General features: G+C 42.4%; 1 protein-coding gene across 4 annotated transcripts in view; it reads right to left on the reverse strand.

Moving 5' to 3' along the window:
• The window catches only part of Rere (arginine-glutamic acid dipeptide repeats), a 347,420-nt gene that overhangs the window by 166,901 nt on the left and 162,316 nt on the right, over positions 1-18,203 (reverse strand). For 3 of the 4 annotated variants that reach the window (XM_055615372.1, XM_055615370.1, XM_055615369.1), the window contains exon 4: positions 17,348-17,473. The exons of the other annotated variant lie outside the window; for it this stretch is intronic. In XM_055615372.1, the coding sequence (XP_055471347.1) occupies positions 17,348-17,473 (126 nt within the window). The remainder of the gene's footprint in view (positions 1-17,347; positions 17,474-18,203) is intronic. 4 annotated transcript variants of the gene reach the window in all.

Raw genomic sequence — 18,203 nt, forward strand, 5'->3', positions numbered from 1 at the left:
GACAACACTGAAGCTGAATGGCATCCACAGGACCCTCACATTTGCCATGAAAAGTCACTTACATTACAAAGTTCACATCCAATTACTGAACACAACCAGCCAGGGCACCTATCACTTACATTAAAACAAGCAGAAACCAGCAGTAGGGCTGTTGGAAGCCATCACATGGTTTAAATGGATTTCTCACCTTTCAAATATCAAGCGGTCCTCTTTCCCTGAATGTCTCACCAAGGGATTTGGCCTTTTAACAAAGACAGCTGCCCGAATTGAAAGAACATTCAGCAGATAGGACACCCAGCAAAGCTCAGTTCAAAGCTAGAGACATCTGCCCCTTGTGTTAAAATACAAAACAGTAAAGGATCTTTTATATGAAAAAATAAATACATGTAAAAGGAGAGTTTTTCCAAGGCCATAAACCAAGAAGTCAAGTCTTAGCCCTGAAAGTGTCCCTGCCTTTGGTAAGTGTCCACCATTTAAGGGAATAGTCCAGGATCTATGTATTTCCTAATTCTCGAGAACAAAGAAACCTACCTTGAGGCCTTACTTGGAGCCTCCAAATCAAAGCACAGAGCTGTAGTACTCTGGGTCTGTGCGGCTGCACATGCACTTCCCAGGATTAGCAGCAGAAGCAGCCCCAGAGCTGCACAATACACAGGTGAGCTGTCCACCTCCAAATAGTGCCAAACAAAGATTCTAAACACGGGCCAGAACAGTTTCCCTGACCCTCTGTGCCCTCTTTTTCCAAAGGAAAAGCACCAAAAGCCGACTCCCAGTAGTTAATCCATAACCCATGCACTGCTAACCTAATACACGTTTATATTCTATACTATAAGGGAAGAAACGGCCAGGAGAAAAGCTCAGGAAACACTATCCAGCTTCACAGTCCATGTCAAGAGAAAACGGTCAGATTCTACCTGGCACGAAGAAATTGTTGGGACATGTACTAAAACAATGCCCAAGAAAATGGAATCCCCATGCCAGAGCAGAGATTCGCGTCTGGCAGCTACTTTCAAATCAGAATCTAGAAAGAGACTCCTACTTCCTTTCTGCCTGTCCCACAGAATGTCTACACAGTTGGAGGTTTCTCACTCAGGGCCCAAATGCATTAAAGCAGGGTCTTTCCATGATGCAGGATTACTGTTCACAGCCTGAACCCTATGAGGTACCTCAAGAGATCCTACAACCCAGAAGGGTGATGGCAGCAGCATGTTTGTTCCTAGCTATTCCTGGAGCCAAAAGCAAAGTCTTGCCTTGGCAAGTTAATAGAATTTTAAGTGATATTACCTTTATTGGAATGTATCATTTCCTGGTATTATAATACTTGATATGTTACCACAAAACAAATACGATTTATCCAATGAATACATCTTACACTGCTGTAGCATTTATAATGGACTATGCACATATTTGAAAACTGAAAATTTCAAGGTCTAATTGTTGGATGGAATGTTACATCAGAAGAATATATTTAAAAGAAAAAATATATGTTTTCTCAAGCATCCAAGCCCATGCACTGACGCAGTTGCTCCCTTGATCAATGTAAATTTTCCTGGAGAGTTAACCTATTTTAAGCTTCCCGGTTTGGGATACTCCCTAACAATCAGGAAACTCAGAGCTCTAATTTAAACCTGCTGCCAAGAGGTCAGCACTGGACACAGCACAGGGCTATCGTCCGTCGGTCTTACACTGCCCTGGGTATGTGTTTAAGGAAAGAGGATTAGGAACCCAACCCTGACAGAAAATAGTTGTGTGCTCTGACCTGGCATCGGCTGGGCTGGGCTGTTATGGGGGAAACTCAAAAAGTACAGGATAGCTATGGTGAGCAGATAAAACACTATTTTGTCTGCCTCTGCCTTGTGTTTTGTACCTAGTTCTTCCCTTGTGGCTTTATGCTGGAACACTGGCAGCCACGGCAGATAGTGCATTAAGATTTAGGAATTAGTATTTGTGGTCCTGGGGCTAAATAAAAAGGCATTTCAATAAAAACTAACACACCGGTTATACTGAGAGGATGGCTCCAGGGACAGCATAGTTTGCAGACTTTCCTCACATAAAAAAAGATCAATAGTAAGTCAAAATAAACTCCTGCTGACAGTAGAACCAAATGAGCACAGATGTTTACATGAACTCTGCACACAAACAAGGACAGGATAAATTGCTATCAACCATCATGCCTAAGAGGAAATGAACAGTAGCAACGGGGAAACATGACAGTTAAGGACTGGACTCCAAGTTTGTGATCTGGGACTGGAATGAGGAGCACCATCATGACTAAGGTGCACTTGTCAGGCTTGCCCCTAAATTACACATGTATTTTCACATCACTCATGAAAACAGCAAAAGATCTAAAAATAATAAATAACCCAGCAGCAGTGAAACACAGATTAAGATTATGCTTTTAAAATATCATTTCCCAGGAGAAGGAACTAGAAATTTTCATGGAAAGGGTGGCTTTTGGTTCTTCAGCAGGTATGTGCAAGGATGGAATACCTTCACATACAGTCAAGAAAAAAAACATCAAACTCCCGAGATCAAACCAAAGACTCAGAAGACAACCCCAAGAGGCACTCCAAAGCCAGTGATGGGCAATCTTGCTTCCCTAAAGATTAAGAATTACAGAAATCCATCAAATTAGAGTACCAACGTAGTGTTTGGAAACTGGCTAAATAAAGGGAAGAGACAGCCTTCACTCAATTTTGCCTATAGAAAGTGTACACGTGGGTTAAGAAATGGCAGTGGCAGAAGCACTGCCACAGAAACTCACTGCAGCTGAACAAGTGAAAATGAAATAAACTCTCACAATCTTATAACTCCTAAGGCTTCAATTAATAGAAATAAAATCAAATCAGATATTATGTAGCCCCTGGCAAAAATATAGTACACTAATGAGTACATTCAAATAAGAATGGCCCACAAACACTCACACATGAATGCTTAGTTGCCAGAGGCACTGGCAGAAAATGTACACATGTTGGAGTGGGCTGGACTGCTTGGAGGAAGGCCAAGGGTCTCTCTTCCTGCTGTCTGCAAATCCAGGTGTAGAACTGTCAGCTACCTCTCCAGCACCAAGTATGCCTGAATGCAGCCATGCTTTCTGCCATGACGATAATGAACTAACCCTCTGAACTGTAAGCCAGTTGAATTAAATGTTTGCCTTTATAAGACTTGCTGTGGCTAGTCAGTGGCTCATGCCTATAATCCCAGCACTTGGGGAGGCAGAGCAGGCTGATCTCTGTGAGTTCCAGGCCTGCTCTACGAAGCAAGTCCAGAACAGCCAAGGCTACACAGAAAAACCCTGTGTTGAAAAACCAAAAACCAAAGAAAAATTGCAGTAGTTATGGTGTCGCTTCATAACAATAGAACAGTGACTAAAACAACTATGATTCTACTCAGACAGATCAGACCCAAGACTATACAACATCTGGATCCAGCTACTAACACAGAGGGAAGGCAGAGGATGCAGGCACTGTGCAAACAGTAAAATTTGGATGGCACAAGATTCTCCTGGTCAAATGCCTTGGTTATCATCAATGAAAACAAAAGGAAGAAGGGGAAGACTTGATAGACAGACGGACAGACAGATAGATAATTATGTAACGGATTTGGAAGATATATTAAGACCAAGAAAACCTGGTGTCTAGAAAACCACACCCAATAATGAGGCATTAAAAAAAAAAAATGATTGCTCTAACCCAGGTGTCAGTTAACTCTATGGGGAAGAAAGAGCTGTCACCACAAGGCAACAGGCAGCCAGTTAAGTCTTACTGGGCCCGGGAGACAGCTGCACATTGTAATGATTCATGAGCTATACAAAAATGTTTTCCCTGTGTACTTGCATCTCTGTGGATACAAAGAGATTTAGACAATATAAAAAGAGAAAGAGAAGCAAGCACTGACAAGACACTTCACCTGTGATCTGCTTCAGTGAAACATCAGCTAGAGCTCTGCTAATCACAGAACACTGGAAAAAGGGCACACAAATATAAGAACAGTCCCAGCATAGCAAGGCGAGCTTCGTGCCTCAGACACATGCCACAGATGTCCTGTGTGCAGCAGATAAAAGAAGCCAGTGCTAACTTAAATATTCTGTAATTGTGTGCTTCAGCACTAGGCCCTACCCTTGTTTTGTGGTTGTTGTTTTGTTTTTATTTTTGAGACAGGATCTCACAATGTAGCTTAGGCAGGCACTGAACTCCATATCCTGAGGTCTGGAGTTGTAAGCATGAGACACTATACCAAATACCAGTTCATTCTCATGAACCTGTCTTTATCACCCCTAATGCTTTTTTTTTTTTCCCTCGACATCTTAGTGAGGCTTCCTCGGTCACCCACCACTGAGGAAGTTCCCAGTTATAACTTATTGCTCCAGCTGCGGTCTCTGAGAGACTGAAGATGCCTGGTTCCGTGGCCAGGGCAGCCCTCCAGGAGCTACTTAGTGAAGGGCTTCTCAAGCTGGTTTCAAAGCCTTGAGCCCAGGTAATTTACACCAGAAACATAAAGATGGAGATGCCTCAGCTGCTGCTGAAGATGCGCGAGCAGGTTCAATCAGCTGTACATTTGGAAAAATAAAAGCTTATTAAATAAAAAAACAAAACAAAACAATGATTTTCACCCTATACACAGTTCACGCAAGATTACAAAGAGGTTCATGCCAGTTTCAAACCTTTTTAAAGTCATCTTTCCACATCTTACCTGCATGAAAATAATTGTTAGCTCATAAGAATAAATCGTAATTCTGCTGAAATTTTTAGTTCTAAATCACTAAAATAAAGACATAAAATCTGTTGAAAATGTTAATTTCTACAAACAAAACCATACAGTCTCTCTGCTTTTGGTACTTTCTGTGTATTCTTTGTGAGAGATAAACTTTTTCTTTTGTTTTTTAATGACTAATTTGTTTTTTTATGCATATTGGTGCCTTTACCTGTATGTCTGTCTGTGTGAGGGTGTCAGATCCCCTGGAACTGGAGTTACAGACAATTGTGAGCTCCCATGAGTGCTGGGAATTGACCCAGGGTCTTCCGGAAGAGCTGCCAGTGCTCTTAACTGCTGAGTCATCTCTTCAGCCCCTGAGATGAAATTTTTCTAATCCCAGAAATGATTGCAACTACAGGAGTCATTACTACTTGGGTGGAGGGCTGTGTTTAGGGATCTAGTTCTGTACTGAATGCTCCAACCATAGCACACAGTGCCAGTTCCTACTCAGCTATCATTTTCCCCAGTAACAGCTCTTATAGTACTAGAGAAGAGCCAAAATCAATATTCAAGTGCCCAGTGTGAGCCAAACTACTGAAAATCCCTGGCCTGTCTCTCCCTGCCCTTAGCTGTCTTCTGTGGAGAGCCAGTGTCTATGAGTGCACTGCAGAGCAACATGTCTACAAAGCACAATTAAAACACTGCTGCAGTATCAACTGCTTTAACAGTTTCTAATCAGTCACATTCCATTTCTGCATTTATTTCATGGCGGGCTGGTGACAGTACAATCTGTTAGCCACATTAGAGTCACAGTAGCCTAAAGAATTGAGTGTGCTGTATCTATCGCTACAGTAGCCACTTGTGACCAGGATGAGACCTGAAACCACCTACCTCGTTGAAGACACCAGAGCAGAGCAGGAGCCTGAACACCAGACCTTCTGTGTCACCCTACTTCCAAAGAAGCACCTTATTTTATGTAAGAACAGACATAGCCCTAAAAACAACATGCCTACATTATTTATCACTGTGAAGTTTCCAAAACACAGCATCACAGGGCTATATTTTCACATGAGAAGAACCCTGAGAAGTAAGCAGGGTGAGTGTTACCTCGATTTGACAGCTATGAACACCAATGCCCTAACAGATTAAATAGCTTGTCTCAATAGCAAAGCTAACCAGTACAGAATTAGGAACAAGAAGCCAGCTGGGTCCCCTTTTTATAAGAACAATCTAGTTCTCAGTGAACTGAAATTACCTCATCACACTCACATATAAAACACAATGTAAACTAGAAATGTAGACTCACAAATGACATGAAGTCTGTATACCACTGGGTAGAAAGATCAACAAAACACCACAGTCAGCCAGGGAAGTCAAAATTAGACTGAATGAGTACAGTGAGAGTTTGCCACATTTTATAAGGCCAGGAAGCATTTAAAAAAGAAAATGGAGAGACAGAAACTCAAAGGTGATTTTTTACTTTTTATTTATTTGTTCTCTAGATGGAACCTGCTGACCTCAAATTCCTGGGCTCTGATCCTCTTGCCAAGTCTCCCAAGTAGCTGGGAATATGGTAGCAAGTCATCACACTGGGTTTAAGGCTTATAACAATGTAGCCAGCAATGCAGTAACTCATTTAAGAATGATTAACACTTAGAACAAAAATCCTAAAAAATCTGAAATACTGCCCTGGTTCTAGATAAATCTGTCAAAAAGTAGTAGTATTTCTTAAAAACTGGAAAATTGTTTCTTAAAAACTGGAAAATAAAAATTGTGTCATGGTTAATTATAATCTGTTGTGTTCCAATATAAACAAGACTTACAAAAACCACTGTCGATTAGATTTCTGAACATTATTTAGTAGCAAATACTTAATGGCATGGAGCCATCCTCACTTCCCAGGAAACAAAGACATATTATCAAATAGCTGTCTCATTAAAAAAAAAAAAAAAGTCATCTACAATTGTGGACTACTTTAAGCAAATCTCCTTCACCTAAATGGTGTCAGACACTCCATCTGACAAAAAAGGGCCAAGGTATTTCTCAAATCAGTAACTGTTTGCTAAATTCTAGATTAAACAGAAAACCCTACCTTTCATTAAAGGCAGGTAAAGACTCTTCAGCTACAATGAATATTTTGTTGAAGCGTAAAAACACAAACAAGGGAAATTCCCTTTATTACTATATTACACTCCGCATATTCAACGTTTCATATTTCTCTATTGGTATAAGCTAATTAACAAAGGGGGAAAAAGCTGACAGGAGACACTAAGCTGTTCCCAACAGTAAAAGGCACTATTAAAAACAAGGGCTTTTAATAGTCAAGGGTCACTGACAACAGCTTCTTGGAAGGGTCATTTCACCTATCTGCATGTTTACTATACAAAAACAATTAAAGGGGAAGAGACTAGAGACAGTCGTATGAGCAAAGGTGTAGGTTCAGCCTAAGAACTCACCAGCTCAACCAATATAGGAAAGAAATTATTCCAGTTCTCCACTAACTGTGCAAACCCCTCATCATTACCACAGCATGAGCAAGGGGAGAAGAACACAAGCTGTAGGAAACTGTCAAGTTTGTATTGGCTCAGGGGCCTGCAGCTCCCCCTGGGCCTCTGCCAGTCTCACCAGTATTGTCTGGACAAAGACACAGTTGAACATGGAACATCTACCACAAAGTGAACAGCAACCACAGTGAAGACACTCTCACTGTTTACTACTTGGCCTTAAGAGAGAAAGTGCCAGGCCTGTGGATAAAGGCACCTGTCAGGACTGAAGGAGGACTGGTTTGGAGCACTGGTTTCTCTTAAAGGAGACCTGGGTTTGAGTTGCAGTACCTACATATTGGCTCAACAATCATATCTAATTCCAGTTCCTGGGGATCCAAAACCCAGAAACACATGTGTTACACAGACATAACACACAGGCAAAACAACCATATGCATAAAATAATAATTAAAAAAATCTGTCAGAGCAGGCAAAGTGCTGCATGAGCTTAACCCAGCATTGGGGAAGTGACTTGGGACTGTAAGTTCAAAGGCTGCCTGAGTTATACTGTGAAATTTTGATTCCATAGCAAGACAAAGAGAAGCTGGAGGTGATCAGCCTTTAGGAACACTGGCTGCTCTTCCAGAACACCAGGTCAATTCCCTGCACCCACAAGGTGGCTCACAACCATCTGTTACTCTAGCTGATGACCTCTTCTGACTTTTGTGGGCACCAGGCACACACATGGTGCACACACATATATGCAACAACAACAAACCCACATAAATATAAAATCAATCTTAAAAACTTTAAAGGAAAAAGAGAATGAAGAAAAAGTGCCCATCAACAGGTAATGTGAGCAATCATTACCAAACAACTGCACAAAACACTACAGCTCTCTCCAGAGTACAGGACTCAGACCAGCCCCTCTTTCACAAGCACCTTGAAGCTAAGAATACAGCTTCAGTTCAGCAGACTGAAGAAAAAGGTGGCCCAGCTACAAAACATCCGCCATCAGTTTGTCAGATGCAAGTCAATACGGCAAATACCTAGAGAACGGCACTGGCATTTTACCTCCTCTAAGAGAAGCAGAAGGCCTGGTGATGTAGTTACTCCAGCCATAGAGCACTTGCCTAGTCCACACAAGAGCCTGGGTTCAATCCCCAGCACCAGGAAGGAAGAAACCCAGTTTAAGTCAGAAAAGAAACTACCTTCAGAGTTGATGACACACTATGGAAATGGCACTGACACTCAGTGGAGCCAGCACGGAGCACTACCAGCACCACAGAGAAATGCAGCACCACAGAGAAAGCTTTACCCTCAGCAATCCTAAAGACCACAAGCATCAATGGACATGGGAGACGCCTGAGCCATGCAACTGTGAAAGGGCAAGCGAACGGGCTTTCACCTCCTCCTTCTACCAGCAGTTAACACAGCAAGTACTCAGCCATTCGATTCACAGCGAAGCACACCTTTAACTGACATCTCAATTCTCAAAGACAACCGTTTACTTTTCAAAAGCTTGTTTCCAGGTCTCTGAAATTATAACCCAAACAAGAAGCCAACAGAATGAAAAATATTCCAGGTCCTCTAGAAAACTCAACAACTTCTTGCTCTGACGCGATGAGGGTAATCCTATTTCCTTAAAAGTGAGCAGGGGAAGCGTCACTTCATCCAAGTAGAAAACAGAACGACTGAGTGTCTTGCTCTCAGTCCTCTGTAAACGAGAGTGGGCGATGTGTCTTCTGTTAAAATAACATACTCATAAGAATTCCAACTGCAATTACAACAGTCTAGCAAACCAAGGTGAAAATTTTCAACGTAAGCTTTACATTACTAGGAGAAAATATACAGGAACCAGTGTTTTGCATTCTTCCACTCAGACAATCACCTGTGTCCTTCCTTTACTCCAGCAACCAAATGGCATTCAAATTCTAAAGCCTAGCTGGCAGTGAAAACAAGTAACTCATAATACGCCAGGGATGGTGCGGTGCGGTGCGGTGCGGTGCGGCGCGGTGCGGGTACACCAGCATGCACCCGTACAGCACAACAAAGGAGGCCATATGGAACAGTAGCACACAGCAGAAAACAAGGCACTTCTCCACCCACCCTGGACAACAGGCAGACCCAAGGGCACCCCAACCTTCCAGTGTGGGCAGCACAGGACTAGCTACGTATGGGACTGGCAAAGTTGCAGATTACACTGCCCACTCCATCCCACTGGTCACACAAAGCCAACGAAGGTCAACCTCTCCAGGAAAACCTCAGCGCCTCCTACACCACGGCCTCCCTTCAGCAGCTGCACACTCACCAGGCAAGATGTCATGCACAAAACTACTGACTCTGTTCTGTGATATACAGATTTCAATGATTTCTTTTGGCTTTTCCTCATGAGTCTGCCCTCCCACATAACCAGCTCCTATCCACAGCAGAGAAAAGGTTTTAAAATCTGAGCAGCTGTCTGAAGTAGTCAACTATGTTTCTGTACTGGGTTTGTCCTCACCTTGTGGTTCTGCTGGAAATATCTCTAACTTAGTCTTGCCTTTGCAGGGTTAAAACAAAAAGACTTTCAGAATCAGTGCTACCCCAACCAACAAAAACTATGATCATCACACCATCACTGAACACTGAAGCTATTTTATCTCCCTTTACAGAAAAGGAGTCTAACTTCCCGGAGGGGATGCAGTTGCTCTGATGTTTAACAAGCCCAGCTGTGGCCCCAAAGCAGCAACCAAGCACACCTGAGCAGGATCCACTCTTCAGTCCTTCACTTCTTATATTACAGCATCCCTCACTTAGTCACCTGGACAGGCCTTGAACATGCAGTCCCTCTGCCTCAGCCACTCAAGCATATGGGAACACAAGCCTTTGCCACCAAGTCTAGCCAGCACGACCGTCTACTTAATTTGCATGGCAAGGCAAGAATTTATGGTTAAACACAGCTTGAGTGGTATTGCAGGGTGATAGAATATGCCGACGCACGTGGTAGCTGCAAAGGCTATCATTGAAATAATTTGTTAGCTAGGCATCAACGGCTGCAAAAAAGAAAACAGAGATAAGTAAGGGGTAGGGATACTGTGTATTTATGTGTCCTATCAATAACTTAAAGAATAAACAAAGACATGTAGGCAAAAGAAAATCACAAATCTGTTCAAGAGCATTGTGATGTGAATCGTCCAAAGAGATGCTCAAGCCTACTGCCTGATTTTAATACACAGCACCTCATAAATCTCCCTATGCCAGAGACAAATCACCAGCACAGGCAAATCCCATATAATGAAACACTGCAAGTGAGCCGTTAACAATACAGCCCATCCAGGAGTAGGTATTGATTTTTGTTTTCAGTGGAGGGGGTGTGTTTTATCTGCAGCCTTACAGCTCAATGACAACATCAAGACTATAGCTACGGTACCTTCCTGACACAATATTTCTCTAACTGTAGCCTAGGATTCTTTGTCATTCTTCTTCCATTTCTAGAGAAACCTAGCCTTGTGCATGTGTCTTCCTACTTAGGTAATAAAGAAAAAGATGAGGTCACAGAATCAGGTGTTTTTTTCTACCTTTCCTGAAAGGCAAATGGAACTTGCTAGAAAACCTATTACTGGGCTATAGAAAAAAGCATCCTGGCTCCAAAGAACTCAACACTCCCACCACCGCCCAGAATCCCCATTTCTTTGTGTTGTTGTTTGTTTTGTTTTTGAGACAGGGTTTCTCTGTGTAGACCTGGCTGGCCTCAAACTTGCTTCTCTGCCTCCCAAGTGCTGGGATTAAAGGTGTGAGCCACCACTACACCACACCGGAATCCCCATTTCTATGAAGCACAGTTCTACAAATGCTTCCAGAAATTCTACTAAACTCATTAAACAAAAATTTCAAGAATTTTTGTCACCTCATAGAGCTTATAGGTTCTGTAACCATCAGTCAACATAAACCTGTCCTGAGAAAATCTCCTTTATGATTTCCACAGGCTTTCTTTAAACACTGTCTCTGAAAATAGTCAAGTAAGTGAAATCTACTGCCACTGCCTTTAAAAATGGCAACCTAACACTTCGAGTTTACTTTAAACAGGTAACTAAAATAGAGGATTAAAGTAAACTGATCTGTATTGCTGACAACTAGAAGTTAATCTAAGAAATGAACACTAGACTTTCACATTACACAGGTAATCCCAAAATTTAACTGTTCCCATGCTGGCACACTGTAATATGGCAGAGAAGAAGTAGTGCTAGAGGAGATGATACTGACACAGGGACCTTAACAGCAACCTTCTACCACAGGCAGAGCTGCTGCACACTGCTTTAACAGAATCATCCAAGGTGAAGCAGAACATTCCTGTTCTTTGGTTTGGAGAGATGGAGCAGGGTTAAAGTGCTTGTTCTCAGGAGACTGGAGTTCAGTTCCCAGCACCCACATTAGGCGCACCACCTGTAACTCCAGTCAGGGGATGTGACACTTGCTACACGCGTGTGTGTGTGTGTGTGTGTGTGTGTGTGTGTGTGTGTGTGTATGTATATGTATATATGTATGCACATATATGTGCATATATATTCAAATAAATACACAAGAATAAAAATAATATGTAATTAAAATAAATAAATGGTGAGCTAGATATGTTGGTGTGTGCCTCTAGTCAAAGCTAACTGGGAGGCTGCGGCAGGAGAATGACTTAAGCTCGAGAATTCATTAACAGCCTGGGTAGCCCAATAAGACTATCCTCACAAAATAAAACAAAGAAATAAACAATAAAAGTAACAAATAAATAAACGGTGTGCAGGAGCATATGAACATCTGTACCAGTTAGGACTGACTGTCAACTGGATCCATAATCGCCTAGGACACATGCCTCTGGGATGTCTGTGAGTGATTACCTAGCTTAGGGAACTGAAGTGAGAAGATCACTCTGAATGTAGCCAGCAGGGTTCCACGGGCTCCAGTCCCAGACTGCCCAGACAGGAAAAGCTTGATGAGAACAACAGTCACTACTCACTGCTTCCTGACCAGGGACACAAGGTGACCAGATGACAAGCTCCTACCATCATGACTTTCCAACTACAAGGAACTATACTCTCTAACTCTCCCTTGCTTAACAACATTCCCCTTGGGGTATTTTATCGTAGCAGCAGGTAAAGTAACATACCTTTCTGAACAGCCCTTACACATCAAGGAGAGTAGCACCGGGTTAGTGAAAAGACAACAACCCAAAACAAAGGAGACATGCCTGCGCCTAAGCAGCCCCTTACTGCACAGGAGCTCCGTCCAACCAGCGCACACTCTGCTGCTGTGCATCAGCTCCCTGCTCTGTAACTGTGATGGGTGCATCCAGTGGGATACAGGAGATTGGCTCTAAAGGAAATCACAAAGCTAAAATTCTGTGTACACACACAGGTTCAAAGATATATTTATGCGAAAATCAGAGACCAAAAGCTGGTGGTCATTACTCAGGAGTTAATTACCTTGGTTTTGTGTTGGTTTTCTTGTTTTTGTTTTTTTGAGACAAGGCTGGAACTTACTCTGTAGACCAGGCTAGTCTTGAACTTAAGAGAAATACCTGCCTCTGCCTCCCGAGTGCTGGGATTAAAGGCATGCACCAACCACCACCACCCAGTGGTTTTTGGTTTTTAAAACTGGGGCTCTCATGGCCTGGAACTCACCATGTAGGCTAGGTTGTCGAGCCAATGAATCCCAGAGATCTGCTTTCTAGGGGCTATGCTACAAGTACATGCAATCTGGTGTCTGGTTGTTTTTTTTTTAAACACAGATCCTGATGATCCTCACAGGTATTCATGCTTGCAAGGAGAACAGCATTACTGGTCAAGCTGAGAAAAAAATGTTAAGTAGGTATGTAAGATGGAAGGAGGACATGGGAAAATTAGAGGAGAAAAAAATTATACTCTTAAAAAAATGTACTTTGAATAGAAGGTCACAGAAAATTAAAAAAAAAAAATGAAATGTACAATAAAACCTTTTTAAAACCTGGGGGGTGGGGTTTGCATGAATGTGTACCACAGTATGTATGCCACAGGAAATATCTAAAGTGAGGGGGCAACTTGCTGAAATCAGTCATCTACCACCAGGGTTTCTGAGATGAACTCAGGACATAAAGTTTAGCGCTATCTTACTAGACGGAATAAACCACAGAGAAGAAGTGTCAAGAATGCCTAAGCAGGGGAAAGTGAACACTCAGACTTTACCCAAATGACCACTGAAGAGCCGGAATGGGAGTGAGTTTGGGAGGAGATGTTGCTATGCCTTGGGGCTGCTCTTGAGCTTGTGGGCTCCAGTGATCCCCTTGTGCGTCCACTGCACTGCTAGGATGAGGTGGGCAAATCACTTCACCTGGCTGACATCCCGAATATTAACTTTAGATTATTTTCAACATCTTTGACATATACTGGTAAGAATCCACAGTAAAAAGTTGAATATCTTTGCAGAAAAAATGCACATAAATACAAGACTACCAAACAATTTCAGGAATTTCGAGCTCAACTAGACAGAACATCAAATTATTAGTTTAGGAAACTAATGTTTGTTAAGCCACAATTTGTATGAATCAGAAATTTCATTAGTGGATGTGTTCTGTCTGTGTGCATATACAAGCATCAAGAGAGGGGTGTGTGTGTGTGTGTGTGTGTGTGTGTGTGTGTGTGTGTGTGCGCGCGCGCGCGCGTTCATGCGTGTGTGGCAGAGGACAACTTGCAAAAGTTAGTTTAGGAGAAGATGGAGCTCAAGTTACCAGATTTGCTGGCAAGCTCCTTTTACCCATTGAGCCTTCATTGACACCGCTAATGTTTGTTGCTGGTTTTTATTGGGGTGGAAGAACACACCGAAACAAAACCCAGCTAAAACTGCTGGGTTTTAAAATTATTTTATTACTAAGTTGTTATCTGTTTATCATGTGTAGATGCCAAGGCTCGTGCTAGAGACCAGAAGATAGCTTATAGGAGCAAGTCCTCTCTCTCCAACTTGTGAGCCCCAGAGACTGAATTGTAAAGACTTAGTGGCAGGTAACTTTACCCACTGTGCCATCTCAAAAGCTTCTCCAAGACTATGACAGTACTCTGTTTTTGCTTTTCTTCATAAAGGGTCTCACTCTATATGTAGCCTGACTGGCCTGGAACTCACAGAGAGCTGGCTACCTATGCTTCGTGACTGCTGGAGTAAAATGTGTGCACCATCATGCTTGACCCATAGTACTGTCTTACTTATGCCAAGTCAGAAGTCTCAAACACATATAGGGCAGGGCTAAAATTTACGAATTTAACTGTGATGGCACCCAGAAGGATAGAGGAAGGAAGACTGCACACAGAAGGAAGCCAAGACTACCCAGGAAGACCTTGTCTTTTTTTTTTTTCTTAAGTAAATAAATAATTACTTTACAAAGTTAATCTTAAATAATTAAATGTGCCAACTCAGCTTTAGTGTTCTAGCAAAGAGGAGGACAGGTTCTGCCCACATGCAACCTGGCAGAACTATATCTAGGACAGAGGAAACAAAAGTAGATTTAGAAATGGCAGCACTGTGGCTATTCAGACCCAGCCCCTTCCAGCATGCCATATGGTTTGTACTTAAATCAGCTGGGAGTAGGGTGATAAAAGTCGGACTGGTCCCTGAGCACACTAAGGAAAACACAGGCATGATACCCTTGCTTTTCTTCATCATCCATTTTTCCCCATCAGCAACCACTGAACACAGTTCTTTTTGCTAGAAAACATCCAAGCAGCAGATTCTTGGAAACTAGTAAAATTTTTCTCTTCAGTACACTCACATGAACAAGTAACTTAAAAATACATAAAATTAAATCCAATTAGTTCATATACCTGCGTATTCAGAGAAAGCAAATTATGATGCAATGAGTGCTGTCCCATAAAAACTAAATAACAAAAATAGTCTATTAGCAAAGACATCTGGTGCATCATGACAAGGAACATTAGTGATATTGTCTGCAACCCTGTAATCAATTTTTTTTTCTCCCAACAGCTCTCTCATTACAATATACTGGATCTGTGTGCCTGCAGAATTTATGGCGGCTCCACATGGGGGTGGGAGCTCTGCCAACTGGATCCAGCAAGAATGACTTTGGCAACACGAAGCACCATTAAAGAACAATCAATACAATCAGCCTTATGCAGCAGCATCTGACTCAAGGAAGGTTCATCATGTTACCAACTCTCCTCCGATCTACACCAACAGTAGTATCTAAGGACTCCACCAATAATGAATTTATTTAAATCCTCAGTGGATGCTGAAAAAATAGCAATACTGATCATCACTAATGTTATTATATAAAGTTTACTAAAACCCAGAAAAAAATGGGCAAAATTTAAAATCCATTCAGCAAAGGTAAGAACCACAGCAAATAAAATTGTCTAACTTCACACTGATTCAAGTAAATCAAGAAAATACCAACCTGCAAGATAAACCATATTTCTCAAATACATAAAGGAATGATATGTCTAAGACTGAAGTCTCACATGAAGGCAGTCAAAATTACAGTGATTTTTTACTTAAGATGTGAATTCTATAGCTCTGAAGATTTTACCTACTCTGTCAGGTTCTACCTTACAATGGGTGTGCTTATTAGGTCAAGAGATTCAAGGCTTCCTTCCATATGAATCCTTTATGGTGGGGTCTAATTCTTCAGAAATACAGCAACCATCTAAACATGACACTGTCTTGACAATTACTCCTGGTTATGTTACACTTATGAGATGGGGGTGTTAAACTCTACAGCCTCAAACTCAAAACAATGCTCCTGTCTCAGCCTTCTAAGTACTGAGAATCCAGACATGGGCAGCCACACCCAGCTTATTGTAATTATTACCAGCAATCTCTACAGGCTTGTTCTTCATTTACGTAGGGATGCCAACCCTAGCCCTCCAGCTAGCATTACCTTTTCTATACTGCAGGCTGTTCTCAAGTGCATCTTCTGAAACAATGGCTTATTTTAAGACAGCTCAGTTGGATTCAAATATCTCTACTGTCTATCTCATAAAAGTCTTAAGCAGTCTAGCCTCTAAAATGTTCTGAGACCTCAGCCCTCCCTTGTCCCTTCACCTCTGCCTCCAGCACCCACTTACACGTGCTCTTCATGGACAGCCTACATCTTCTCACAACTCTGCGAGTAACCAGCACACCGTCTATACTGTTTGTGGCATATGTGTACATTTTCCTATCTACATCACATTGACATGTCAAAAATGTACAGCTCCTAGATTCTAATCCTTTTCACAAAATGTGCCCACATGCTATAATCCGCCGAGACACTAATCCTGTATACTACATCTAAATAAGTGCTCATGTGTTGACAGTATCTGGTACTATCCATGTACATGTGAGGTAACTGCCCTCCTGCATTATTTTCTAGTTCAGTGCAAACATAAATCCATCAGTCTAATTAGTCTTTTTTAGTGATAAACAGTCTTGGGCACTCAGTTAAAAAGAATAGACACCTGTCTTCTAGAAGAGTTACCACTAAAGTCCTCCAAAAAGGACGAGAGAGGTAGTCAAACGTGCACACAGTCCAGAAATGGGAAGCTAAGGCGCATAAACAAGCCCTCATGGACCGCCACTGGGTGCGCTCCGGACTCCTGGGTGGTGCAGCACAACCCTTGCATCCTGCTCTGTCTCATGCATCTAATCTTCTCATTATGTCACAGAGGGATTATCAGGGTGCAGCCAAGATTATCAGAGCCACCCCCAACCCCAGCCCACTGAAGGGCTTCTTGAGTAGAACTACAGAAAAGCCTCACTGTGTCCACTGAAGAGGGCAGCAGCCAAACAGTTTAGATTTGTGGGCCTGGAGTCCCAAATGAGCCTTGGGAAATGCACATTCCACACTTGGACTTAAACTTACCCCCTTTCCCCCATCTCAGTTGCCAACATCCATACTCGCTGCTGATTGCCAGCTCCTGCTCCTTGCAGCAGCCCAGCATGCTCTCTGCTGGCGCCAAAATATCCTCTGCCAAACCCCACTAACTTCTGGAACTGTCCTAGAGGGGTAAGGCAAGTCCCGTATTGTGCTTCCTCTGTGCATGTACTTATTACTCTTTTAAAAACACATTTCATACAGCACATTTTTAAAGGGGCTCTGGGAAGGGAGGTAATAGCCTATTTTATACCCTATGGGATATAAAATACTGATAGCTTTTAAAAACGGGATTCTCCTTACCCCTACAGGCCCTCTCCCGGCTTCAGAAAGGTGCTGTGGTGGCTGTGATGCCACCGGCAGAGAGCATGCTGGGGGGTCACACAGAGCAGGAGCTGGAGATCTGCAACAGGCCTGGGAGTTGTGGACCTAAAAGAGAAAACAGTTTTAAGTTAAGGTGCCCAACACCTCCATCCTGGTTACTAGGGGCACTCAGCACACAAGCAGGTGTCTGTAAGGATCCTTAAAGAGCACAGAGCCACTGACAGTACCAAAGCTTTGTTTCCCCGTGGAGTTAACCTTCCCACATTGGTCAAAACTTTTTCTTTATTTCAGTGTCAACACCTGTGCGACCCGCTGGATCTGTACTTTAACCTGGGTCCATCTTAAGAGCATGGTGTGTGCCCCTCAAAATAACCAAGTTAAGATGTAATACAGTGCCAAAGCACAGTAACAGCAGCATGCTTTGCTTATCATAAAAGCCACATTCCGGGGTGTCAGATCAACAGGGAGAGCCATGAGCAGACTGAGCTTTCAGAAGAGTTTCTTGGATGAGATGCTGGAAGCATTAGGTGTGCGTTCAACAGGAGAAAAGACCCACGCTGTTAGGGTGGCCAGAGAAAGCCCTGCACTTCCTGGAAGCTCTCATCTAATTCTGTAAAGCTGAAGGCAAGAGAGATAGACAACAGCTTAAAACAGGAAAAGCGAGTATACTGGAATGAGTTTTGGTTTCCTCAAAATGTCCCAAAAGTGAGAGTAATTAATAGTAATTAACATGTCAAGTTCAAGAAAGGCATTATTTCTTCCAGGAACCAAAAAAAAATAAATTAAAACACACACACACACACACACACACACACACACACACACACACACACAC

This window comes from Psammomys obesus, unplaced genomic scaffold, assembly GCF_907164565.1.
Source record: "Psammomys obesus unplaced genomic scaffold, mPsaObe1.curated_primary_1811, whole genome shotgun sequence".
NCBI classification, from domain to species: domain Eukaryota; kingdom Metazoa; phylum Chordata; class Mammalia; order Rodentia; family Muridae; genus Psammomys; species Psammomys obesus.